Below are 27,666 nucleotides of genomic sequence, written 5' to 3'. Positions count from 1 at the left end.
ATGTAGCAAATGAGTAGCTGCTGACAGAGGAAAAACTCCCATTAAATACCAAAGCCCCAAACAACCCAGCACACCTTCGATCCAACCAACCGAAAATTCTCTCCTCCGGACGGCAGCTCGCCAGCCCCTCTTCCAAAGCGGCGTTCAATAGGCAATGAACGTAACGGTATCTAAATAGATTTTTATAACCGATTAATTTTAGAACTGCTGCAAATATACAGCTACTCAGGTTTTTAGCTTATACAGGTTTTTAGCTTATACAAATATTTATTAAAGGATTTCATAATCCAGCGATAAATCTCAACCTCACTTCTTGAGTCTGGGTCAACCTTGCTCTCGCCCTTAAAAAGCCAGGCAGGAAGAAAATGGCTTTAGCTGCTGCAGGCAGATAAAAAAGTTTCAGTCACGTATGATACTTTGCAGCTATTCAGCATACACAGTCTCAGGCTCCTGTTCTGTGTAACGTTACATTGTTAAACAAGATACCATAGCAATGAGTTATTTTAAGGAAGTTTTTCAAAACATTTACTCCTCTGCTTTATTTCAATTTGTCTAAAGATTTTTTTTTTAATTATAAGCACATGCTATTTTGTTAACATCTGTGCACAGCATAAAACCTGACTGAATTCCAACTTCTGAAAAAATGCAGATAGCTTACATCCCTCAAATAAAGTAACAACATTAGAAAACTTCAGGAGAGTCCGATCCCAATACTTCGGTTCGTTTACGGTATGACTTTCCATACGAGTATATTTAAAAAAAATAAAGACAACCACTCCTTATTAAAATTTTTACGTTCTCCCAATATCTTTCAGAATTTAATTAAGTGTAAAGCTAAAATTTGGATCTACCTCTATTAAACTCAGAAACGACAGCTAGTAAAAACCAAGCAATAAAAACTTCATTCAGCTTCCTAAAGTATTGGTACTCCACTCCTGACCCAAACCAGCATTGGTAGTCAGAACAGAAACTGTATTGCTAGCACTTTGGATTTATAAGAAAGCTTCAATATCTTTCAAATAGTCTCCACATATGAAATTTAAGAAGAGGAAACTAGGAATTAAAAGTGGATTTTGAATGGCAGACTGTGATTGTTGTACTGCTACGGCAGTATAACCTTGATTAAATGCAGAGCAATACTTAAGTGAAAACAAAACCCTGCCATGGTAACCCAAATTAACTACTGAACCAGACCATGTTTATACAGAAGGCTGGTGGTTTGAGCTATTCTACTCGATCTCGAGAAAAACTTTGACTTTCTAGAGGGCGTAAAATAAAGTCAAGCTTCCCTGGCCGCACGTCTACCACTGTTTTGTTCTCTGCAGTCTCCTCGGCTCTTTTCCTGACAAGCCGGGACTGCAGATGTTGAGATCCCTGCTCCGCATCCGCGTCAAGTTCAAGTAGGGAAGTTCAGCTCTTTGACTCCCACCCCCCACCTCCAAGTCACTTGTCAGTAAAAGGTTGGGCGATTTATTGACCACCGCTGGATGCGTACTGTCAGTGCTGAAGGAAATATGAGCGGGGGCTGTCGCTACTGTTCTGGAGCTCATTGATAATGACATACCTGCCTCTGTCACCCATTACCCATACTACAAACTACTTAGACCTAACTGAAAAATCAATAGCCTACTTGCACCGGTTCCTGTGGCTGCCTCCTTTGATTGTCAGCTCCTGTCTAGGGTCAGCACTTACATGAAAGGGGCTGTGACTGCCTGATGCTTTCAGGACAACCTAACGATATGAAACTAGCCAACAGAACAGTAAATTCTGTCCCCCTGCCCTCCTCATCAATTAGGCTTTGACTAGGCTTGCCTGTAGAAACCTGACCTTTTAAGTTTAGGTGAATATGGAACTAGCTGAACACGCCATTGCCCTCAGCACTGAGCCAGGAAATCCACTGACAGGTTAAACAAAACAGAAGGTTGTAACTGTCATAATTTGCATTGCACTTTCACGCCAACAAGGGTGTTATCAGTGGGGGCAAGCCCTGGAACACACAACGCAAGCACCCTAAGTCACTCTCCTCATAAATTTTCAAGTGAAGGGAGATAAAACATAAATTCACAAATGACCGCGCATTTCAAGTCCCACTTTCTTTCAAGTTCGCACTCTGGAAACCCACCACAAAGTACATATAAACAATTCCCCTCCATAGGTGCTCCGGCATTCAGATCCCATTTAGAATGAACTTCCAAGGCAGATGATGAACGAGGAAAAGCTACCTACCCATGCCTCTTAAGGACTCTCGTATTAGGCTTATTCTCCCTTGCATATTTACATGCATGAATGCTAATCATTAATGGATTATACACATGCACACACCTGTACTTCAGAGCAGCAGGTAGGCATAAATAATTTAAAAATCCCTGCAGAGCCCCAACTGGCACTTCTGAGTAGTAGTCACTCATACATCCTGTATCTTGGAAGTCCATTAGCAACATCTGAATATCCCTTCGACTACAGTCAAATGATAAATGTTATATTTTAATGCATCTGCCCTCCTTCAAAGAATACTGGCAACCATGAAGCAAAGAACTAAAGTAAAAAATCTCAGATCTAAAGTGAAGGCTGAGCTATACCCTGAAGTTGAATACAATAGCTTTAGTAACTATATATAGATTTTTTTAAGAAAACTTAATAGCTGAATGCCCTGCTTCCCCTTTCCTCCAAAATAATTTAAAAAAAAAAAAAATTAAAACCAAATGAAAATATTTTAAAATACTCCGATTAGCGCTCCTTCGTTGTAATTCAATTTTCAAGCAATGATGGTTTTATGTCCTTTTATGCTCCTGCTTCCATAGGCCTAGCATCCTCAATATAAGCATTACTGGAAACTACAGACAGCATATGTGATCAAAACAATTGATACAATTTCAACACTCGAGCTTCTTTATACCACAAAAGGACTAGTTACCTCTACAAACTACGACTACTACTATGATGATGATGATGATGATGATGATGATGATGATGAAACTCTGAGAATGCTAGGAATCTTCAATGCACTTTATTCATTCAGTGCATATGAATGAGTACGGTTCGGTTAACACCTTTTAATGTAAATACACAAACTGCCCCTGGAAATCCCGGGCAAGAGTCAGAGCAATAACTGACCTGACGCTTTTTACCCTACAGCTGAATCTTTCTAACTCCTGCAGCCCCCCTCCTTTCCATGCAGTGCCAGATATAGGAATGAGCTCTTATGTAAATAAATGATAGGAAAACTGCTGCTGGTTGGTTTTCACAGTTGAAGTTCCAAACCTCTAGACGCTCTTGTAAGCTTTTTTTTTTTTTCTTCCTCAACACCACCTCAACGCACGCCAGTCACCGCATTTAGCTTATTCCAAATGCACTTTTAGAAATAGGTATTGAGAAAGGAAAACGGCTGAATGACGAAAAGAAAAAAAAAAAAAGTTTTTCATTAAAGCCTCAGACAATATGTCATACTGCAATAGTAACTGTTACACTGTAACACTCGGTTGTTCTAAATAATTGTAGAACAGAACAAACACAGAGAAGACTCCTTGAAAATAAAAACATAGAACTGCGTTAAGGCCCTCCTACATAAACAGAACGGCAGTGAGAATTAATATTGCACTCCAAACACACTGCAGAGCGAACGCTAGTTAAAAATGGTAGACCTAATTGAGTCTGGATGGACCCCTTTACAGACCTAATGCAATGATTAACTATGCATCTGGTAGCATGTCAAGTCCTTTTTGTGTGCCTATCTGATAGCGAAGTGAAAGGGCATGGACAGTGTCCAGTCCCAGCAAGCAAATCATTTGGAAGCAGTCATAGCCATAGATCAAAGATTTTTCACTCTATCCAAAGTCTATTTAAACCCACCAACCCAGGCCCTTGTTGCAGACAAAACCAGTTAGAAAATAAGAAAGACTCCTTGGGATCCAAAGATAATAAAGGAAGATAGAAGTAGAAAATGAAGAAAAGAAACAGACTGGCAGAACCTTGATTTCCATAGGCCAAGACAGCTGTTTTACATCCTAGTTTTATTTCAGATGGTTAAAGAAAAGGAACAATTTCCATCCCTTAGATCACCAAATATTATTTCAATTAAACTATGCAGATGGCTTCTATACATTATTCGAGCCAATACAGTTTCCTCTTCCAGCTATGGGAGAAGGTACCTTGAACTATTCTGCACACAGGTTTTACCTAATTCATACGAAAACTAAAAAGACAGCACTATATTACCATGAAGAAGTTATTTTGAAATAAGATATGCACAGCAAGGTATAAAATAGGAATAGCTATGATTTGATTCTCTCATTAGAAGTAGCAACAAAATGCCTGCAATGATTTTATAACTAGTAATACGCTACTTTTACATCAACAAAGTGCTTTCAAAGGATGAAAAGGATAAAAATTTAATACCATGAAGTACAATACACAGAAAAGTAGAGGGCTCTAACTATGTGGCTCTACATTTAAACTGTATTATATTTGAACAAGGTAACAATCAGAACACAGTTCAAATGAGAAACTTTTTTTTTTAATTAAATAAAAATTGCATGCCTTTTCTACTGGATCCAAACAAAGTCACTACAAAATCATCTTATAATACGGGGAGGAGAGAGAGAGCGAGCAACTCGATATATTCCACACAGTGCTATTGAGAAGATTGAGCCCCCTCCTTCCCACAATACCCTTTCCCTTTATAAATTGCACTCATGGAAACTCACTGAAAGGTTGTAACCCACACAGAAGTTGGTGAGGAGCAGAGGATTTCATCTTGCTATATGTGGCATTTGAGAAAGTCCTTTTTAAAATCTAAGTATATAAATGAGAAGCTTTCACCTTTGGAATTAGAAATGGACATTTTTAAAGGGTATACTTTAGAGAATTCGAGGTTAGCATATAAATATGCTTCATCCCGGCTAGCTACATGAAGTTTTTGATCTTTAAAATAATCACCTAACCAATAAAACCACACAAGCTATTGTTTGTTGACATGATTATTTACACAGATATGTGAGCATCTAAGACAATAAACAGCAATCATCAGGCACCTAATGCTAAAAAGAAAAGTTATTGCCGAATGCCTGCAAATTGAAATATTGTTTTTTAATTTCCAGAACCTTGACTTTGCTTAGCATATCCTCCTAATTTTCAAATTTTTAAAAGAAGTGCTGATTTAGACTCACAGCGCTTTTAAGAACCAGACAAGAGATTATCTCTGCAGACCACCTCGTATTTTTCTCAAGCAAGTAAGTGTTACTGCATTCAACTGGAGGTCAGATTGACAAAATCCTGGCATATTACATACTTTCATACTTTAAAAAATGGATGTTATTAATGTAATTAATCAATAATTGTAAATAAAGACCAGCCAGCACATATGAATTTGGTATTGCTACTGGGTAAAATAGCATGCACCCACCCTAGCTGCACCCAAACAAAACAAAAGGCCACAAGAAGTTTTAACGAGAAGAAAATGCTACAATAGCACTAGAAACGTTCTCTCCTAGTGCACGTATCTGATTTTCCCTAATTGCCAACCTGCTGAAGGCAAACTTACAAAACAGTGTTTTAGTATCCAAAGCATCTCGCAGCTAAAAGAAGTCACCATCAGTCATCATGAGAAAAGAGAAGCAGCTACCTTTAATATAAAATTCAGAGCATCAGGGAGAGCCTTTGGCTGCAGGTTGCTCACGGTTAAACACCAGAATATGAACACCTTCACATTTTAAGACTGAATAGGAAAGTAAAAATAAGGTACTTTCCCTTTCCTGCTCTGGAAACGTAAGCTAGGGAGACTTAGAAACACGTCTAAATTATTTAATTACCGTACCATTCAATCTTCATGAAAAAAAGCACAAGATTTATGCAACACTCTTAACTGATGAGATGCATTAATGGCATGTGTAGAAATGAAACCATCTTTTCTCCCCCAGCGTGCGCTACCAACTAACTTCGTACACACCGTCCTTAGACCAGATCGGCAGATGGTTAAGACGAGCCACGACTTTCAAGAAAAGGTACACGCTGCGTACCACTAAAAGCAAACAGAATTTTATCTGTCAAACCCACAGCAGCGTGTGCTGCAACTATTAACCCGGTTTTGCTGTGGAGAAATGCAACACCCATTACTGAATAATTCCTTTTCAACCCTGTGCATTCCCTGCAGCAGTTCAAGCTCCATCAGCAGTGCAGGAATGTAGGAAAATGACAGGCAAAGGGCACTAGCTCTTTTCCCATACAGTTCTTCTATAAATGGAAGCAGAGTCCTACGAGGCACTTAAAGCTGAGAATGTTCGAAGACCAATCTCCAGGAAAAAAAAAAAAAAAAATATTACTGTGTTAGGTTCCAGGAGCAGATTAATTATTCTGTTTTCCACAAAACTGTTTCCCCTTAAATGAAAGGACGGAGAGGAGATCAAGTGCTAGAGAACAGTGGAACACTAGCTGGGTCCCATCTACAAAGCTGCCGTGAACAAAGCCTGTACATACACATACATATTTCATACACTATTCATAAAAATACTTCTTATCCCTTGTGGGAGCACCTGTTCCTGCATTCACTTTTCCCTCTCCTCTCAGCGAGGGGAGAGGAGAGAAAAAGAGGCAGATTTGGCAGAAATCCTTTGATAGCCTCAAGTCAATTTGATTAAACTTTGATTTGCCTTAAAAATCACACCTCCTATCAGTAGCGTATTACAGAAACTTTAAAATACAGCGTCCGGAATCAAAAAAAAAAAAAGCTCTGAAATATGTATCGTATGCCACTTTGATAAGCTGGCCAGGCAAGTAAACACAAGCATGCTGCATCACAACATAGTAAGAAACTCGTGTTACTTCTTGCTGTAACACCGAGTTGGTTTCCAGTTTTCTTCTGTCGCTGTTTTTTTAAGGTTAATAGCATTCTCTTAAAAAAAAAAATATATATATATATATAAAAAAAAAAGTCTTTGCACATCTAACAGCAAACCCTCGCTGCTACTTCGGTGCTCCTACCATGGATTTACCCCCGAGAGGGAGGGGGCAGGAGCAGCCGAGGCAGGACCAGACCCTCCCCGCACACCCAGTAACCCCCTTTCCAGTATCTTTTTACAGAAGCCCTTGCTCACAAAACGCTATTGCTTCAGGCGGCGGCGTGCTGATGTTGGCACTGCTTAAACCAAACAAACACGATGTTTTAACAGTCAAATAAAATGTCCCGCAGCCTCCCTAATGAATTTGTCAAGGACCATCAGATCACCCCCCGCCCCCGCCTCATTAACTCAAGTATGATGAGACGGATTATAACGAGAGAATACAGATCAATCGGTCTGAAGGCTTCAAGTGGCTTTTAGCCCTGAGAGTTTCCCTCTCTGCGGCACACACAGGCACACGGTCTTTTTAATGGAATACAGTATCTCCTGCTGCTGGAGGGGCTGCCACTTCGTTTTATACACCATCGAGGAGCTGCTGATGGACTCCTACACTAACATACATAAAAGCAGAGGTGACAAGGGCTCTTCAATTACAGCCTCCTCGGATCCCGTTCCCCCTTCAATTATTCATCCCGGCGAGAGCAAATTCCGCCACGGATGAAGCCGGTCTTAATGCAGTGCGGCCACAAACGCCCGGGCACAGGAGAGAAGGCTTTCACGTGCATTATTTGCTGGAAGTGTTTAAGTTTATTGCTCAAATGATGTTTCTAATTAGCGCGGGGGCAATAAATTAAAGTCGGCTTTTGTTTAGCTGATTTATTATTTACTAGCGCTTCAACTTCAGACGGGAAAATTGGTAATGAATTGTTTTAAATCTGAACACTAGTAACGCTTCATCGTTAGTCCCCTTACCGGGGGAGGGTGGGAGGGGAACCGGCTGCTCCTTCTGCTTTTTACCCTGAAAACACGAAAGCGCGCTCCCCCCACCCCCCCACCCCGGCCGCCTGACGGCTCCGGCATCTCCTCCGCGGGACATCCCCGGGCTGCCCGCTCTCTGCTGGAAGCGAAACCCCACGGAGAAACCCCTTCCCTGCCCGCCCACCGCTGCTAGAAGGGTGGCTGTGCGGTCGGAGCGGGGGGAGCGCCAGTCCGGCTACGGGAAGGCAGCCCCGGCTGCGAGCCCGCTCCGAGAGCCGTGAGCTTCGGCGGGGCGTGTGAAAGGGACCCCCGGCCCCGACTTAACCCTTCCGCTTGCCGGAGAGCGCCCGGAGAGACGAGGCGCAGGACCCTCGCAACCCAGCCCCGAAGAGACGCTCCGCGCTGGCGAAGCGCAACGACGGGTGGGTGCCCGGTGATGCCGCCTGCGCCCTGCTCCCGGCCCGGAGGGGTCGGACCGAAAGGGTCTCTAACCGCCCGCAACGAGTCCCTCCACGGCGCCAGGGAGGGGACAGGTCGGCGGGCATTCACCCGCGCCCCGGGGCGGAGAGCCCCGCTTCAGCCCGCGCATCCCCGGGATGCTTAGGGACCGGGAGAGCAGCGGCGCTAACGCCTTTGAGAGCCAGCGGCTCTCTCCTCGTCGCTGCCCGTCCCCTCTCCCCTACCCTTCTGAAGTTGCTCTTCCCTTGGCTCCTCTCCCTCCTGACGGGGCCGGGCCCGGCGGGGACACCTGACATCGCCGCTCACCAGGGCCCCGCCGAGCACCGGCCCCCGCGGCCCGCCGAGCGGAGGCGGAACGGCGGCATCGGGGGCAAACAACGAGCCGAGCCTCCCCTCGGGGAAAACGGAGCCCCACCGGCGCCGGGCACGTCCGTACTTACTTCTTCCAGCGCGCAGTAGTACGGTCGGCACAAGACATGTTTCTAATTTAAGCGCACACGGAAAACCAGACGGCGAGATTTTCTTTATTAAAAATCAGCCAGCTGCCGCGGAACGAGGAAAGAACAAGAAACTCCAGCCCAACCGCTGCGAGCCGGTTCAACCGAGGCTGGGCGAGAAGGAGAGCATCGCGTGTGAACGGTCCCGGTCGCCTCCCCCCACACCTCACACCCCCAACCGCCCCCCCCTTCCCCGTCCCCGCAACGGGGACCGCGCTGGGCTCGGTGCTCCGCGGCCCCCGGCCCGCTCGCCGGTGCCCGCTGCGGGGCTGCACGGCCCGGGGGAGGGCGGAGCGGGCGCGGAAACGCCACGCAGCCTTGGCTGGAGGACGGTAGATGGGAAGATCGTCCTAAGTTTCGGCCGGAGAAACACTTCTCGGTGTTTTGCAGCAACTCCTGCCCGGGAGGTGACAGCAGCACCAGCCAGCAGCCCCTCTCTCCCAACCGACCCGACACAGCTACAGCTTTATGTCCCAATCGTTCAATATTCTTATTAAGACAAACTTGCGTAAAACACCGTTTCCTTTCGAATAACTCAACCCTACGCTTTAGGAGGATGAGCAGAACTTTATGGCAGGAGATTTGTCTCAATTAACGTGACTGAGGGCAGTAAAACAAGCTGTGCAACTCGGCTGCGGTGACGGTCTCGCTTTCACCGCTGCGGCCCGGCACCAGCGAAGGAAGATTTATGCCGGGGGTGAAGCACCGTCAACGCCTCTCCCCCCCCCCCCTTCCCCTCGCACACCGGCGCTGCCGCTGGGTCCCCCCCTTAGCAGCAAGCGGAGGCAACCCCGAGCTGCCCTCGCCCTTCACCCGGCCGCCACAGCGAAGCGGCGGCTTTTCCCCCATCCCGCGCCGGGTCGCAGGGCGCCGGCACCCCCCTAACCTCCCCCACACCCCCCCGCCGCTCCTCCCGGCCTGGTTTTAACGCCGGTCCACAGCCCGGAGCGGAGCGGAGAGGCGCCCCTGCCTTGCCCCGCCGCCGGGGAGGAGGAGGAGGAGGCAGGAGGGAGGGAGGGAGGGAGAGAGAGAGGGAGGGAGGGAGGGAGGGAGCGAGCGCGCGCGCCCCCGCCGCCCGCCCGCCGCTGATTGGTCGCGCCGCTGACAGCTCGGCGGGGATTGTAGGAGGCGGGGCTCCGCCCCCCGCTCGCGCCCCGGCCCCGGCCCCATTCATAAACTACAGGGCCCGCCGGCACCGCCGGAGAAAGACCGGCACACGGCGGCGGCGGAGGAGGAGGAGGAGGAGGAGGAGGAAGAAGAAGAAGAAGAAGAGGAGGAGGAGGAGGAGGAGGAGGAGGAGGAGGAGAGGCGCAGAAAGTGAGAGCCTCGGCGCGCACTTCCAGGGGTGGGGAGGGGGAGGAGAAGCCATCCCGGGCACGGCAGCTACGCCCTCCTCCCGCTCAGGATAAAACACAGTCTGTGCAAAGAAAAAGAGAGAAAAAAAAAAAAAAACCAAACCAACCAAAACCAACCAACCAAAAAAAAAAAAAAAAAAGAAAAAAAAAACCCTCAACCAACCAACCTATATATATATATACATCTATCTCAAACCAATCTATATAGAGCTGCAGGACAGGAATGAGAGATCACAGACCAAGTGCCCACGTCTGCGCGTAAAGATAGAGCGAGCCACAGAGCCGGGCTGAGCCAACGCCTCCAGCAGGAAAAGGGAAATCAACAACACCCCCTGACAGTCTGAGAGCGGCAGCCAAAGCCCCGCACATCCCTGGCGGTGCCACGGACTGGAAGCCAGAGAGAGAGAGGCAGACAGACAGACAGACAGAGTTCACTCTTCCGCTCTGGGCATTGCTCGCATTCTTCTCCTCCTCTCGTACCCTGTGCGGGTTTAAACTTCGCCGCCCACCGGCTTTTTTTTTTTTTTTTTTTTTTTTTTTTTTCTGCGGAGACTTTTCTGCGAGTCCTGGGGAAGTTTGTTTGGTTTTTGTTGGGTGTTTTTGTTTGTTTTATTTTCTTGTTTTTCTTGGTTGTCTTTTTTTTTTCCTCTTTTTTTTTTTTTTTTTTCATGAACTCTTGAAACAGCATTTTTGTCGCTGCGCTGGGGGGGGTGGGCGCCTGAGGGCAGAGGCAACGCAGACCTCCCTGCCCCCACCACCACCACCACCCAAAACTTTGCGCTCCGGCAGCCCGCGGGGGGCTGCCCGCCGCTCCGGCACCGGCACCGCCGCTGCCCAGCCCGCACCGCCCCGCACTCCTCCTCCTCACCGGGGCTTCACTCCTTTGTGCTTCGTCGTCCTCCTCGATTTTTTTTTTTTTTTATTTTTTGATTATTTTTTTTTTTAATTGCTCTCCCTGGCGCGCCGCTGCCGCCTTCTTCCCGGAGGGGGTGGGGGTCTGCGATTTGGCCGGTGCCCTCCGCAAAGCTGCAGCCACCGCTAAAGCATTGGATCCCTCAACGTACTGCGAGAGCCCGGTGTACAGCCCGGACCTGTGCCCCAACATGATCGCCGCCCAGGCCAAGCTGGTCTACCAGCTCAACAAATACTACACGGAGCGCTGCCAGGCGCGCAAGGCGGCCATCGCCAAGACCATCCGGGAGGTGTGCAAGGTCGTGTCGGACGTGCTGAAGGAGGTGGAGGTGCAGGAGCCGCGCTTCATCAGCTCCCTGAGCGAGATCGACGCCCGCTACGAGGGGCTGGAGGTGATCTCGCCCACCGAGTTTGAGGTGGTGCTCTACCTCAACCAGATGGGCGTCTTCAACTTCGTGGACGACGGCTCCCTGCCGGGCTGCGCCGTGCTCAAGCTGAGCGACGGCCGCAAGCGCAGCATGTCCCTCTGGGTGGAGTTCATCACCGCCTCGGGCTACCTCTCCGCCCGCAAGATCCGCTCGCGCTTCCAGACGTTAGTGGCCCAGGCCGTGGACAAGTGCAGCTACCGGGACGTGGTGAAGATGATCGCGGACACCAGCGAGGTGAAGCTCCGCATCCGGGAGCGGTACGTAGTGCAGATCACGCCCGCCTTCAAGTGCACCGGGATCTGGCCCCGCAGCGCGGCGCAGTGGCCCATGCCCCACATCCCCTGGCCCGGCCCCAACCGGGTGGCGGAGGTGAAGGCCGAGGGCTTCAACCTGCTCTCCAAGGAGTGCTACTCGCTGACGGGCAAGCAGAGCTCGGCCGAGAGCGACGCCTGGGTGCTGCAGTTCGGCGAGGCCGAGAACCGGCTGCTGATGGGGGGCTGCAGGAACAAGTGCCTCTCGGTGTTGAAGACGCTGCGCGACCGGCACCTGGAGCTGCCCGGGCAACCCCTCAACAACTACCACATGAAGACCCTGCTGCTGTACGAGTGCGAGAAACACCCCCGGGAGACCGACTGGGACGAGGCGTGCCTGGGCGACCGGCTGAACGGCATCCTCCTGCAGCTCATCTCCTGCCTGCAGTGCCGGCGCTGCCCCCACTATTTCCTGCCCAACCTAGACCTCTTTCAGGGCAAACCCCACTCGGCCCTGGAAAGCGCTGCCAAACAGACCTGGAGGCTAGCCAGAGAAATCCTCACCAATCCCAAAAGCCTCGACAAGCTATAGGGTTAACACCACCACCACCCCCCTTCCCCCAAAAACACACACACACACACACGACTTACACAGCCGCGCACAGAACTCGCCCTCCGTAAACAACAACGGCGCCTAAAAACTTTTTTATTTAACGCAAAAAAAAAAAAAACCAAAACAAAAAAAAAACCAAACCCAAAAAACAAACAAACAAAAAAAAAAAAGACGACGGAAAGAGGCGGCGAAAGAAAGGCGCCCCCCCCCACCCGCCCCTCTCCCCATCCCTCCCCACCTGCAGCTCGGCCTTTTAAAAACTTGCAGACGGTATTCCCGGCATAAACTCTCAGCTCCTTGCACGGAAGAAGGGAAGAGCCTCTCCCTCCGGTCCTCCCGCTGGGAATTTTTAAAAAGTCACGAAAAGAGAAGCGATCGGACTTTTGCAACCTCAAAACGAAACCCGAAAGGTACATTTTTCCAATCCATGTATAGTCTTTTTCTTATTCTTTCTCTCTTGTTTGCCTGAATGTTGTCACCAAGTGAAAAATTATTTAACTATATGTACAAATCTCCCTTTAAAAAAAAAAAAAAAAGTTTTACTGATGTTAAATGTATTTCGGTGCCAAGGTCAGATAATGTGCCCCACAACTGACTTGTTGCAAATAGTAATAAAAATATTACTTTAACTTTACGCTGACTTTTCGTGAATGGTTCTTAAATTCAGGCAAGTAGATTCTTTCTGAACCTCAGAAATATTTTTTTTTTTTTAAAAAGAAACGGAAACGTGAGATGTAAAGCTAAACTAAACGCGACACCTTAGCTTGGCATATTCACTGACGTTTTCTAAACTTCCCTCTAGTTTCTAGAAAAACTAAGAAAAAAAATCTTGTCTGTTCTGTAGTTCGGCATGTGACAACATCTGCTAGATTTCTGTGACTTTAAACCTCCCCTCTGCATCTTGGGGAATATATGGAGCGTCGCACAGCAGCTCGCCAGAATTTAGACAGAACTAAAGCATGCCGTTCCCTACCCTACGGTCGTCATCTTTGTTTTTTTCTTTAGAGTTTTCTTTTTTTTTTTTTTTCCCACGGCAAACCAAGAGCTTGTATTTTGTTTTATAAATTCAGCCCTAGATACTGTCGGTTCCCAGAAGGAAGGCGCTATCCCTTCGACTGTGACACGAAGGAGGTATAGATCTAGCCTGAATAATTAATGCGCTTTACAGCAAACGCTCGATATTTTATTTTTTTTTAAACAAACATTTGTTTTCCCCGGATTTTTTTTTTTTTTTTTAAGTACAGCATAAAATCGCAGCACAGCGTAGCCGGACGAGCAGATAAGAGACCCGTGAGGAAAAGGCACCCCCATCCTACATTAACCACCCGCTCCTTCTCCCCCTTTCCCGACCCTCCCCCCCCCCCCCCCCAAAGCTGAGCTCTCCCCCATTCCTTGTATTTTCGTGCCGTAGCCAGTTCGCTTTAAGTTTGCTCGGGACGACTTCGAAGGATTCCTAGGATTTTTATCGGGAACTCCTTTCTAAGCTTTAAAAACGTTAGCGTTATCCGCTCCAGCCGCCCGAAAGATTTCGAAGCCGGCTCCGAGCGTTTCGGACAAGTTTTCGTGTCCTTTCGAGGCGGCTAAAAAAAAAATAAAATCTAAGTTATCGCCCCAAAGGACTACTTCCGTTTCTTTGGGGACGGATCCGGAAAGAAATAGCCATTCAAATTTGAGTCGCTTTTGGTTTTAAGTTAAAAACGAAATTAGCAAATCCAGCAGCAGCCCCGAGAAATGAACTTTCAGCGCAGGCGGGGGGAGCCGGCCCCGGCCCCCGGCGGACAAGGCTGGGCGACTCCACCGCCGGCCTCGCCAGCCCCCGGGGCGTTCCAGCCCGCCGGAGTTTCCCCAGTTTCTCCTCCAGTCATCAGAGCCCCGGTCCCGGCTCACCTGGCAAAATGGGATTTAGCCCACGGGGCTACCCTTTCCTCCTGAAAATAAGCCCCGGAGTTAAAGAGTATAAACTCTGATCTTATCGCCGCTGATGCTATCGCTTGGGCAGGTTTTCCTTCAGGAACTTGTCATAATGTTTTCTTTTCAGTAGTTTAGACAAATATACAAGGAACTTAAAATTTATCAAAGAGATGAAGCCTCATTAATTAAACAGGCCTTCTTCTGAGCTACAGCGGATTAAGATATTATTATTTTTTTTCCCGAGGGGCATTTTCTCCAGCAGCTCCAGTTCCCGCTATCAAGGTGCAGGGGCTTCAGCAGAGGGTGGGGCAGGGAGGCGTTGATGCCTGAAAGCAAACTGCCTTGTAAGCTTGTTTGCTTTTTAAAATAAAAATAGTCAGATTTTATTTCTAGCACCCTCCCCATGCCGACAAGAGACATTACAGAAAGTTTGGGGGTTTTTTGGGGTTTTTTTTAAGACCACCAGCTAAAGCAGCATCACAAGTAGAATGCAAGAGGTGTAGCCTACACTTCATGTAACCAACTCCTTTTACAGGAACCCAAATAAAATCTCTCAGATGTAGAATTAAAGATACAAGTCAAATCAAACCAGAACGCCTACTCCCAGTGTAAGAAAACCGCCACTACCAAATACTCAAAAACAGAAGAGAAAGCAAGCTGAATATATGTTGTATGTCAGTGTCCCCATAAAACATGTAACAGGAATGGTAAGAATTAGTATCTGTGCTCAGACGTCTTATGTGCTAAGCAGGGAAAACAAAAAAATGCAGAATAATGCAGATCTGTAAGACTTTTCTCATGCTAATGCAATGAACAGAGCAGAACACTTCAAATGGAAAATGCAATACAGTAACATATCAAACTGTGTTTACATTTTATAATTATATCCTTTTTACCATTAAATGTTTTAAAAGAAACACTACGGAAGGAGTAAGCATTTCAAAATTTTAAGAGCTATCTCATGCTTGAAATAATTCCAAAAATATTTCAAGAATACTTCAGGACCAAAAGAAAAGTTAGATCTCATTTATGGTATCACATTAAAAAAATCACAATTGTAGTTAATTGTTTATATTAAATTCTCGTTCTAAGAATCTGAGAGCCTTGGTTTTTAAAATAAATTTATTCCTTGATAGGATTTGATGATCCCAGCTTTCAGACCCACTGATGCCATTTTTAATACAGACGAGCAATTTCCTCAATAGGAACAAAGAACTGAACTGGCGCTTAACGCACAAGGTATTCTCTCCAGACAAGCAGAAAACCACTACTTCTTCCAGTGACTTTTTTCCCCCCTCACAAAGACATTATTACCTTGTTTAATGTTAAGCAGAGATTTCAAAAAACAAACCAAAACAAGAGCTACCACCGTGCTTAAATTGGGATGCGAGAGGATTTACCAATCATGTCATACTTTTGAAACGTGGCTGTAATGCTGTAGAGAGCATTCAAGTGCAACCTTATTAAGCTAATCACACGATATACTGCCTTTGAAATAGGAATTTTACTGAAGGTTACTAATTTTAAACCAAACACCAGTAATCAAGTAACTGAGAGCAAATAAAGTTTGTGGGAAATTTGCAAGTCAGTTCAGAAACGTATTTTAAAAGGGCAATTATGTTTTCTGCTTAGGCACAATAAATTATAACAGGCCCTGTAAAATCTGTTATAGAATAATACAACACAGAAACACTGAAAACTTAGGAGTGTAGGAAGTTTAGCGCTATGTTACACTGGCATTAGACAAAAAAATAGGAAAGTAAAACAAAGCATTTGGGCTAAAAGCCTCGTTGAACTTTCCAGTATTCACACAGGCCTGGGATTCAAGATGTCTTTATTTAAGAAGCCTCCCTGGAGCTTTATTCGCAGCAAGCAAATTAACATTCAAGTAGAGTCGAATTGTAGGAGGGGGAGAAAAAGGAGCGGGAAAGGAGGTGTCACCTGCGTGAAGTTCAGTAACATATATGGTCAATCGCAAACTTATTAAAGCAGGAACGCTGCGGACCAACAGAGGTAAAGGAAGTCGAATGAAGAATTAAAGGTCCTGGGTAATTTGTCATCATCTCTCAGAGCTCAGGGTCAATGATCTCTTACCTTCGGGTCGATTTTCTTAAAACTGGGATCTTCTTCATCCACCTCAAAGTAGAGCTCAGAAAGAGTGATGGAAAGAGTGCCTTTCACCACTGCTGAGGGTGCCACAAGCTGAGCTGGTGTGCTCAGGGCAACCGGACCTGCCAAAGAGCGAAAACATCAGCAATATTCAAAACAGAAAAGAGCACGAGTGCAAATTATTTGCTTGTCAAGCCTAGAACATTAAAATAAATAAAGTGAAGAGCATAGCTCTTCCTTAAAAAGCAAAACTCTTTTTTTTTTTTTTCTTTTTTTTCTTTTTTTTTTTTCCCCCGGAAGAGAACATATGTAATAGATTTACAGTGTCTCTGTGCTGCTGAACGTTGAAGCTAAAATTGCAAACTGATGCATACATTATACATGCCAGGGCCGGCTTTAGCATGGCAGTGTGTGCTTTTTACTCAGACACGTTTCATTTTCAAGAAACTTCGAGAATCGCGTACCTTCTGTGACACGCAATACAGAGAGCGCGCACAAGAACACGCGGAATCTTCCTGTCAGATGTGTTCTTTAGGTACGGGAGACTTTCGACAGCCTTCCACGAAGATGAACAGAGCAAGCCAAGGCTCAAAGTTGCCTAACTGTAAAGCGTTCCCTCATGGATGCTAGAAATCTATTGTTAAGGTTAGCCGATGTTATAGAGCCTAAAGTAAAATGTTTTAAAGACGCTTTTGATTCCACGTTAAATATTGCTCAAGGATTCCACGCAGCGTTAGTGTAGCTCGGGGACTGTGGGAGTAAACAGCTGGAGGGTTGGTTTCCAACTGAATGAATTTTTATTGGAATAATCACATCTCCACAGGGCTTATCACAGGGACAAATCAGACTACTACCGAAAACAATAGGTTCAGCATAGATCTGACAATGCAGAACCTATTATATAAACTAACACCCACAGAAAGAAAACCGGTTAGGTTTGTCGTCCAGCTGATTAAGAGGTAAGGAAATGAAGTTACTTGGCTGCGGTATTATTTGACTTTTGCAAAAACAGTGGAAGATGTGGAAGTGACATAGACGATTTTGTTTTAATAAAGCATCTATAAATGAGGTACACACGTTCAGGTAATCAACGTGAGAATAACTGACAAAAAATTCAGATGAATTGTCATTTCCATCGATTGTTAGGAGGGTGATGGTCCTTAATCTCGCATCAATCTCAATGTGTGCCACTAGGACAAAAGAAGAGATGCTCTGCCGAGATCAGAGCAGCTTTGCCCTCTATTCCCAACGTACAAATACATTGTGTTTGCAGATGGGCATGAGATAGCTGCGGAACTGCCATGATTTCCCAAAGCTCACCACCACAAATGGATGAAATAAGCAGCTATGTGTTCTTTTGCTGTCTCCCTTTGCCCTCTGTACATTAGCATGTAATCCAGAGGAGAAATAACATTTTTTCAATCACTTGCAGACATTCAATTACAGGGCAAGCAGACAGCTGCAGAAGCTGGGGCAGTCCAGGTCCTGTAGAAGACCCCTGACAATTTCCACTTCATTTCTAACCCACACCACTTTATTAGTGAGGATTACTTCTTAATCCTATTGCCATTGTCAAGATTATATAATTAAACTCCCCTTTCACCTCTATTACAGTATGAATGTATTACTCCAACCAACGAATGAATAATAAAAGAGAAGGAAACAGGGAGAAGGCTGTTGAGAAGGAAGCTTGAGGTAGAAAGGAAAAAAAAATTCACACACAGAAGATGCCATTGCATTATTCTCCCATTACTTTATTTTACTGCACTACGCAGGTTTTGCTTTTTTTCATTACGCTGCATTTTTTAACTTTGCTTTTAGAAAAAGAAAAAGAGCGGAAAGCAGTTCAGGGATAAGCAAACTGCCAATAAATAACCGCTTCCAGTAATTTCACCGAATTGTCATATGTATGATATGCATCAATGTAAGCTTTTACTACTAGCTTCTCAGGGAACCAGAATTATCCAAGAAATGACATTTTTCTCTACAGTAAATGTGCACAGGATACCAGCTGAGAAGTTTGCAATTTTCCCTTGTAAAACCCACATTCCTCAAATAACAACGGAGACGCTTTATAACCCCCCAGCCCCTGAGCCGAGGAGGTTACTCTGTTTTCCCATTTTGAAGGGTACAGGAATGGACCCGCTCCGCTCAGATCACAACGTCAGCAAAGGTTGCATGCGACTGAGTAAAATTAATCAAGTTCAAAGATCTTAAGTACTACTTCTTCTGAAAGAAAGAAGCGAAGGCTAATACTGCTCTGCTGTGTGGAGAAGGGACTTCAATGGGGGAATGGCAAGGGGTTTGAAGGAGTTAAATCCAGTGAGTGTACAGATCCTTCAAACTCAAGTAAATAACCAATACGTACAATGTTGCAAAATCAGCAAAAAAATTAAAATTCTGCCTTTAACGACAGACTGTCCACTAGGTCTTAATTTGAGGAGGTGATGTGAGGAGTGGAACAAGGTCAAAAACAAAGAAAGGAAGCCCTTTTCGACGTAGAGCTACGTAGAAGGGTTCCTAGAACACGGACTTCTACCGTGGAAGCAAGAAGGTTACAAAAGAAAACACACGACTCCCCTGAAGTAAACCCTCAGCATCTGAGGTGCACAGAAAATGATCTTAATGACCCAATTATGGTAAGGAACAATCCGTGTGTATCCTAAAACACGACTCACAGCATAGCAGGGGAGATCAGAACTTAAATAGTAAAGCAGCTGAGGAGAAGATTAGATAGCAGAAGTTACCCGTTAAGTTCTCCACTTCTCTTTCCTCTATGAATGACATGATATCATCGTCGCCTTCCAAGAGAACCTCACTTTCCGAGTTCTGATTTCCTAAAACTTGACTCTTGATGGACTGCTTTCCTTTAACAAGTATATCCTCATCAGGAGCTGAAATAAAAGAGAGACATATTGCTGTCTGTCCGGTCTCAGGGGCAACAGTGACAAAAAAGCGTAATTTTTTTTTTTTTTTTTTCAAAAACCAGAAAACTGTTTAGGACTAGCTGTGGGAAGTACCTGTCTTAATCCTCTAATGTTAGGACACATCTAGTTTTAATCCTATTAAGCCTGCTCAAAATTAACCAGAGGTCTCTGCAGCGTTTAACTCTTACTTCAAGTGTTTATGACAGAGGGGGAAAGGATACAACAGACTCTCTTCCCCCCCCCCCCCCCCCCCCCGCGACCTTGGAAGTCGAGTTCTCTGGCTGGAAGCGGATCCTGAGCGCCTGGTGTCTTAACCTGACTCTCAAACCCGGGGGTCTGCCCCCGGGCTCCGCTGCCGCCTCGTCTCTCTGGGGCGTGCTCGGTTTGGTCGCGGCGGCGGAGGCCGGGGGGGGGCCAGCGGCGGCAGGACGGGGACCAGCGGCGGCAGGACGGGGGCCGACACCGGAGGCAGCGCAACAGGCCGACGGTGGCCAGCGAAGTGTGTGTGTAGGGGGGCCTCGGCCCGGTAAACCCGCAGCAGCCGGGGAAACGGAGGGGAGCCGGCACGGCGTTGGGGGGTGGGGGGGGGAGGGGGGAGCTCGCTTACACGGCTCCGGCTCCGCACCGCGGCGCAAGGGCAGCGGCATCCCGGGGGCCGGGGGGGAACACCCCGGGGGCGGGCGGAGCTCCCCCCGGGGAGAAGGCGAAGGCCGCCGCACCGCTGGAGCCCCGCATCCCTGCGGTGCCGGTGGCGGGGCGGTCAAACAGCAACGATACATGGGGGCATCGGGAGGCGGAAAAGCATCCCCCCCCCACATACCCCCCCCCACGCACCCCCAAACCCCGAGGAAGGGAGAAGAAAAGTAAAAATAATCAGCCCCACGGCTCACGGGTGGAGGTAGAGAAAAGCCTGCACCTGCTTCCAGGAGGAATAACGCAACGGTACCCGGGCTCACGTGTGTATTTTGGGAATGGAAGAGGAGTAAAGGAAAAAAAAAAAAAAAAAAAAAAGCAGTTCATTTTTACCCAGAGCACACGATTCCCGCTTACAGCCGGTAACCGGGCAGGGAAAGGTGCCACGGCCGTACCGGAGCGGTGCCTCCCCCCACCGCGGCCAAGGAAGGGTCACCCGGGACCGCTCCTGGGCTCGGCACTGCTCGGGATCCATCCATTTCATTCCAATTACAAGCTCAAAGCAGCAGAAAAAATAAAAATTAAAAAAAAAAAAAAAACAAAACACAAAAAACCACCACCAATAAAAACCCCAAAAAACCCCAACCAACCAACAACCCCCCCCAAAAACCCACCTCACACCAAACAAAACAATAATTAAAAAAAAACCACCAGCCCCCAAACTCTCCAAAAGTCAATCTCTTCCTCTGCACGTAAGCTCCCCCACTTGCCGTGATAAAAGCCAAAACCCAGCAGTGCGTGCGTGCGTGTGTGTGTGTGTGTATTGTTCAGGGTAGTTATTTTTATTTTTTTAAGTTGAAAATAAAAGTACGATTTCTTAAAAAAAGAAAAAAAAAAAAAAAAAGGGATTGGGAATGCCCACGGCACAGCCATGTTTGAAAAACGTTCACCAAACACATCAGGACCAAGTAAGTTCAAGGCACTGCTCATTGCTTTCTCTGATTGCTGCCATACTTCATCTGAAGTTCCCCCGGCTTACTTTAAAAATATGTTAATCTGCAAACATTTACAGAAGGCTGCAATTCCCCAGTGGCAATACATAAAGCTTAAATTGTTTAAGTAATTATATGCACATAAATTGCAAATAATAAACTTTTTAATTAAGTGAAAACTAAAAGAGAAACCCAAACAAACAAAGCAACCAACCCCCAAACCACCAAATAACCTGGTTTTGGTTTAGGCCTTAAGCTTACAAAAAACCCAAACACCAAAAAACCTACCACAATCAGTAAAACAAAAAAAAAAAAAACCCTGAAAAAGACCCCCACAAACAAAAGGAAGTTTAATTTGACATACAAAATAAAGTGCAATTTATGCATGATCCCTTCTACCCAACCCGCAACTGACACTTCTAAGTAAGCCTTTAAAAATAAATTATTGTAAAGCTTTAACTACATTGCACAAACACAAGTTTTCCTTTCTTCTAAAAGGCGCTCATGTAAATAATAGTAACTCGGATTCTGGAGTTGTTCAACGTGAGTTGAAAACCTTCTTGTCATGGAAAATATGCAGCTGATACTTAGAAAGGTTTTCCTGTAATTAACTCCCCCTTGAGGATTTTCAGTTAGCAGCAGTAAAATTACCAACAGTATACTAATATACACCACATGCACTGCTCCTCAGTGCCCTACCAGCATTCTCTTCAAGATCAAAAAAGGAAAATAGAACAAAACCATTCCAGGGATAAAATCAAAGATAATAAATACTTTTTTTTATATATTATTCACTTTAATACAGGCTAACTATATTGATTGTTTAAAAAAAACCCCATCTGTGCTGTACATACCTGTCATTTTTGTTTCCTTTACTACAATCTGTGTTGTACTGAAGACGCTATTTCAAATTATTGCTGTTTAAGACTGAATTGAGAGCCAAGATCCTACTGAGCACAACTTGTCCAAAATACTAGTATGTCCTTCAGTCTTTCTATTCAACTACCATTAAGAAAAAAAATTAAAAATAAAATCAGTACGGCAACTTTCAGGCCAAAGACGACTGGGTAACAGAAATATACACCTCCTGCCCCATCCTGGTCACTTATTCAGATTTTATTTCTTTCCCCAACTAACAATATTATACTGATTCAAAAACACGCATCTTACGCAATCGCCTTTTTCAATTAAAGATTTCAGACAGTAAGTTGTTTTAGTCCATTTTTGTAAATGTTTGTCGTCTCTTGGCACATGACGTTAGTTACCCACGTTTCCCGATGTGCGTGTAACACGTGTGTACACACAGCCCAGGAAGAGGCAGAGCCTGTCTGCACAGCTCCGGACACCAGCTACTGGAAGGCCATAAGACATCCCACTGTGAACCAGAACCTGCTTGTCCTCTGCTGGCTTGAATAAAGCAACCAACACGCACAAACTCACGTGAGCATCTGTATAGAACTGAGTATATTCCACGTGGATTCACCTATTTTCTGTAGATAAATGCACTTACGTGGGTAGGCCACGGTCTAGTTCTCTATTTACTGATTAGAGATACGTACAACGGGGCATGATGTCGTGTGACATATTCAGTTCCCACGTATGCACATAGGTATATTACAATACAATAATAATACAATATTAATGAATAATAATACAATATTGCAATTAATAATAATACAATATTATAATAACTTTGAAGTCCTCAACACAGGAAGGACGTGGCACTGTTGGAACGGGTCCAGTGGAGGGCCACGAAGATGATCAGAGGGCTGGAGCACCTCCCCTATGAAGACAGGCTGAGAGAGTTGGGGTTGTTCAGCCTGAAGAAGAGAATCATAGAATGGTTTGGGTTGGAAAGGACCTTAAAGATCATTCAGTCCCAACCCCCCTGCCATGGGCAGGGACACCTCCACTAGAGCAGGTTGCTCAAAGCCCCATTCAGCCTGGCCTTGAACACTTCCAGGGATGGGGCATCTGCAACTTCCCCGGGCAACCTGTTCCAGTGCCTCACCACCCTCACAGTAAAGAATTTCTTCCTAATATCTAATCTAAATCTCCCCTCTTCCAATTTAAAACCATTACCCCTTGTCCTGTCACTACAGAAGGCTTCGGGGAGACCTCATAGCATCTTTCCAGTACCTAAAGGGGGCTACAGGAGAGATGGGGAGGGACTCTTTATCAGGGAGAGTCGTGACAGCATGAGGGGTAATGGTTTTAAACTGAAAGACAGGACATTTAGGTGAGATCTCAGGAAGAAATTCTTTCCTGTGAGGGTGGTGAGACACTGGAACAGGTTGCCCAGAGAAGCTGTGGATGCCCCATCCCTGGAGGTGTTCAAGGCCAGGCTGGATGGGGCTTTGAGCAACCTGGTCTGGTGGGAGGTGTCCCTGCCCATGGCAGGGGGGCTGGAACACGATGATCTTTAAGGTCCCTTCCAACTCTAACCATTCTATGATTCTACAGCGGATTTCATATTTCAGGACCCAAACTCTGCTCTGTCACCTGCTAACCCAAACCACTCTCTGCCAGGCCTGCCTAGTCGTGGTGTGACCGGAGCTTCTGGCTCCAGACCTGCAGATCTAAGCATACGTTCCCATCCACCTTTTTGAGATCAAGACCTCAAGGCACAGCCTATGTATCGCACAGGACGTAACAGCCTGCTGGCAGCGTATTTATCTAGCACAGCCATTTCACTATTACAGTTCATTAGTGTAATTCCACGGAATCCTTCCCGAACTGCGCTGTAAGTTTCTTCAGGTCGCTTTTTGCAAACAGATCTCTGCATCTGCAGAGATTCTTATTGATTCTAGTTAAACGTCTGGAACACTTGGGTGTAAAAACAATAGTTTAGCTTACATTCCTGAACAAGGTTAAGGCATTCATAGAGTGACAGATTATTTTAAATTGTCTGTCTACAGCTTAACCCTACATATGAAATACAATTTTTAAAAGCCATTTGAAAAATAAAGTACTGGAAAGCACAATACAGAAGACACAATTTTTTTTTTTTTTTTTCTAATATCTGGTAAATAGGAAAAGCACTTCAGGAAAAAAATATGCATTAAAAAGCCCTTACTATCTTTTTTTTTATTATTATTCTTTTTTTTAAAAAAAAGGGCTCCCAGAAGCTTCCCTCTAGTCTTCCGATTTGTTTAAAAAGATAACAATGGAAAAAATGACCACTTTCACATCAGATTTTCTAAATACTCTTTTTAAGACTTCTCTTTCATTCCTTGAGTTGAGGCAAGGAAAACTGACCAGTGGATTGCAATACCGTAGGTGACCAGTCCCTTGCAGTCACAAAGCCCTGAACTCTGCCTGCTGCCTGGATGGAAATGCTACGGACTGTTTTAATGCCCCCCTCCCCAAGTTTTTAACAAACATCAATAAAACCCAACAAACCGCTTGTTAAAAAGCTTGATAAGGTGTTTTCTAGCAACTGAAGACTCTCTCACAAAATACTGTATTTGGGGGTCAATCTCAAAATACCAACAGGTTTAAAGTACTCTTTTTTTTTTTTGCACTTTCACACCTATATACGTATTTTGGTCTCATTTCTAAACAACGGGTGAAAGGGAGAACAGAATAGAGTTAACTCTTTCCATCCTAAAATTTTTTTACTGAACCACCTTCACATCTCTTTTCTTTCCTTCCCCCACAATACGCTACTAGACTGACTTTTATAAATAGCCATTTTGGAAGGTTTCCCCCCCCTTTTGAAAAATTACCTAAAGCCTTTTTTTCCCAAGCAAGTTAATGTGAACTTGGGAATGGCAATTAAATTGTCAGAATTAAAAAATTTGTTTTTAACTAGAAGGTAGCCAGAAGTATAGTCATGGGGCTGGTATTGATTGTCTGAACAGAGAACATTAGTCTTCAGGTATTTATTCTGCCACCTCTGCACCAGAGGTTCTCCTTCAAATCAAATCAATCCCTGGAAAAGATTGGTTCTTGCTACTAAGACACATAACTAGGCTGCAATGGAGCTGATTGTTGTTGTTGTTCTCTCTAGGCTTTACCGAACAATACCTAGGCTTCCGATTGTTTCGGAATAGTTTTCACAGTTGCAAATTGTCATTTTTCCTAGACTGTGAGCTCTTTGGGGCGGGGAATACATCTTGGTTTTATTTGAAAGACACCAAGCAGTTGATAATGTGTAGCTACTAAAGAAAAGTGTGCTAAAAGCCATCCTTTCAAGTATGGTTACTGCAACGGTACTTTTCCATTATTTATGCATTATTTTCCCCTGTCTCCCTTTTGGCAAAATCCCTTACGCCCAGTTTCAGGGTTTGGTTTTGCTCTGTTTTGTTTTGAGAAAAGCTTAAATAGGCAGTAGGGAACCTTTTATTCATTATTTTAAAATGCTCTTGCTTTAGACATATGCAAAATTAATTGAAATAGAATAATTAATGATAAATTATTGATAAGAAATCATAAAATACTGGAGCAAATATTCTGCGAAGTCTAAGGATATCTACATCATGAAAACAGGGCCTGAAAGTCTGGTTCAAAAAAAAAAATATCTGAAAAATAATTGGATTTTATGACCTGGAATTTGTTAATATTAAAATTTTATAAACACAATTCAGAAAGAAATAGATAAAATGATCACTCCAGTTGACCCTTCTAACAACTGTACCTTCTGTCACTTAAAGGAAAAAAAAACACAAAAGAAAACACCAACAAAAAACCCAAACCCACCACACCAAAACCCCAACCTTGCCAAAAAACATAAAAAACTCAACAACCCCTGTATTCCTATACATTATGTAAAGTTTCCAGTTGAACCTGAATTTGTACTTTGGTCAACTATTTTACACCTTGCCAGTGGAAGGTCTTGGAACAAGACAGTTGGGTACGTACACTGGTAGGCAGATAGTAATTATCTGTATTTTCAGAAATTACATTAAATAATGACTTACGGTAAACTAGAATATTCACTGGATAGACAAAGATACGGAATGGCAACAGATATCAAAGGCAATATGCAATTAAATTCAGAAAAAAACCCCAACATCAAGAGATTAAATATCACAGATGCCTGTTGAAGATGTCAAATTCTGAACAGAAAGGCAGACAGAAAACAATTACCATCTATTTAAATTACCAGGGTTAGCTACCAGCTATGCCTATGAGCTACCTATGAAATAGGGCTCTTTTTATTCACTCTTCTTTCGTATTGATAAGAATTGTACTCCTGTCAATTACAAACTGAGAATGACCCACAGCCCTTGAAATATAGCACGGATTAGTGAAAATATCACACTACTATGAAAGATGGATAATTGTATTACTGTGTGTTTACTTATGGAAGAATTAGTTACACAAATATAAATAGGTGCTCTAAATATTTTGCAGTAAAAATAAAGATCTTTTTCAGTATTTTGATAAACAATATAAAGATTAAATATAAAAATATGAGTAGAATACATAAAATTGTGACAAGATCTATTTAATTTAAAGTAAACGCAATATTAAAGGGGGGAAATTGTTGTTTATCCAAGGAGTATTAAACAGAAGGAAACCTTCTGCCCTTAAAATCCACGGTGTAGGAACAACACACAGTATTAAGAGCAACAAGCCCCAAAGGAAAAAGTGGGTTAATTAATTCTACATCTTGTTCCTCTTTCTATAGTCAAAGATATAGGGCTCTACGAACATTGCTTTCAGATCACTTTATTGACTATTCTCTGTACGGTCATTTATTTTAGAGGACTGATGTCACATTTGGCATTATATCAGCTGACATATTGTAGACATTTTCTTCCAGAAATGGCTCTTTAAGGCTGAGTGCAAGAGGTTAAGATGCCTGATAGAAACTAACTTTACAACAGTTATGGTCTTCTATATTCATAAAATAGTCTCTAATAATTTTAAATTAGCATAAAGATTATGCCTCCACATATAATATGTGTGTGTGTATGTATGCATATATGTATATACAGACTAAACAGAAAAAAAAGGAACTAAAATTGAATTAGACTATTCAATGACATGTACCTTCAAGGTGAAGGGTACTCAGCTTTAATTGTAAGCAAATTACTTTTAAATATAAGATTTTTCTGCCTTAGCAATGTATCTTCATTAGATTGCAAAGGCATAAAATTCTAGACTAAAACCCAAAGTTCACTAGCTTTGGGTGCTTGTTTGTTTTTTTGGTTTATTATAGAATTATCAAGCTGACTATTGTATTAGTTTTATCAATACATCCCCCTAGAAGAGACACAGCAGCAGCACGTAGCTGAGTGATCCCTGATAACAAAATGGGGGGAAAAAAACCTCTTTAAAAAATGCAATCTCTTTTTTTAAAATCACCAGGTAAAAAATATCATTACCATTTGCTCCTTGAATGATACTTTGAGTTTCAGCATTTGTTACTATTTCTTCCATATCAAATTCTTGCAGAAAAACTTGAGGACTTAAACATAAGCAAAGATCTGAATACAGTTTAGCATTAGCATTTTTATTTTTATTTTTAATGTATCTGTAACGATAGGCAGATACGTGCTAAGACTAACTGAAATAATTAGTGTGGATATCTGAAGAGGAAAGATCTTCTTCTGAAGTCACTACAGTATAAATAGGTAATTTACTGCAAGAAAGCGTGTCCAGGGATTAATGGCAAAATTGCACCCACTTTTCTTCCGCTTGGCGAGAACTGTATTTGCAATCATTGTATGTAAACTATGGGCTACGTGCCAGCCCAACAGAGACGGAATGAAGAGGCTTTAACAAACACCAATATTTGTTATACAAAGCAACGGTCAG

General features: G+C 44.2%; 2 protein-coding genes across 3 annotated transcripts in view; one reads left to right on the top strand and one right to left on the bottom strand.

The window, feature by feature from the left end:
* The window catches only part of LRBA (LPS responsive beige-like anchor protein), a 416,351-nt gene that overhangs the window by 167,690 nt on the left and 220,995 nt on the right, over positions 1 to 27,666 (bottom strand). For both annotated transcript variants that reach the window (XM_074154664.1, XM_074154665.1), the window contains 2 exons: positions 19,094 to 19,240; positions 16,332 to 16,468 (listed from right to left, as the gene is read on the bottom strand). In XM_074154664.1, the coding sequence (XP_074010765.1) occupies positions 16,332 to 16,468; positions 19,094 to 19,240 (284 nt within the window). The remainder of the gene's footprint in view (positions 1 to 16,331; positions 16,469 to 19,093; positions 19,241 to 27,666) is intronic.
* MAB21L2 (mab-21 like 2) lies at positions 11,226 to 12,305 on the top strand. The gene has a single exon (XM_074155058.1). The coding sequence runs from the start codon at positions 11,226 to 11,228 to the stop codon at positions 12,303 to 12,305; it is 1,080 nt and encodes a 359-aa protein (XP_074011159.1).

Source organism: Numenius arquata, chromosome 10, assembly GCF_964106895.1.
Source record: "Numenius arquata chromosome 10, bNumArq3.hap1.1, whole genome shotgun sequence".
In the NCBI taxonomy this organism is placed as follows: Eukaryota; Metazoa; Chordata; class Aves; order Charadriiformes; family Scolopacidae; genus Numenius; species Numenius arquata.
This window is presented reverse-complemented; position numbering and strand designations above follow the sequence as displayed.

What these genes read in the sequence shown, in the direction of transcription:
- MAB21L2 (XM_074155058.1), top strand. Translation starts at nt 11,226, where the DNA reads ATGATCGCCGCCCAGGCCAAGCTGGTCTACCAGCTCAACAAATACTAC.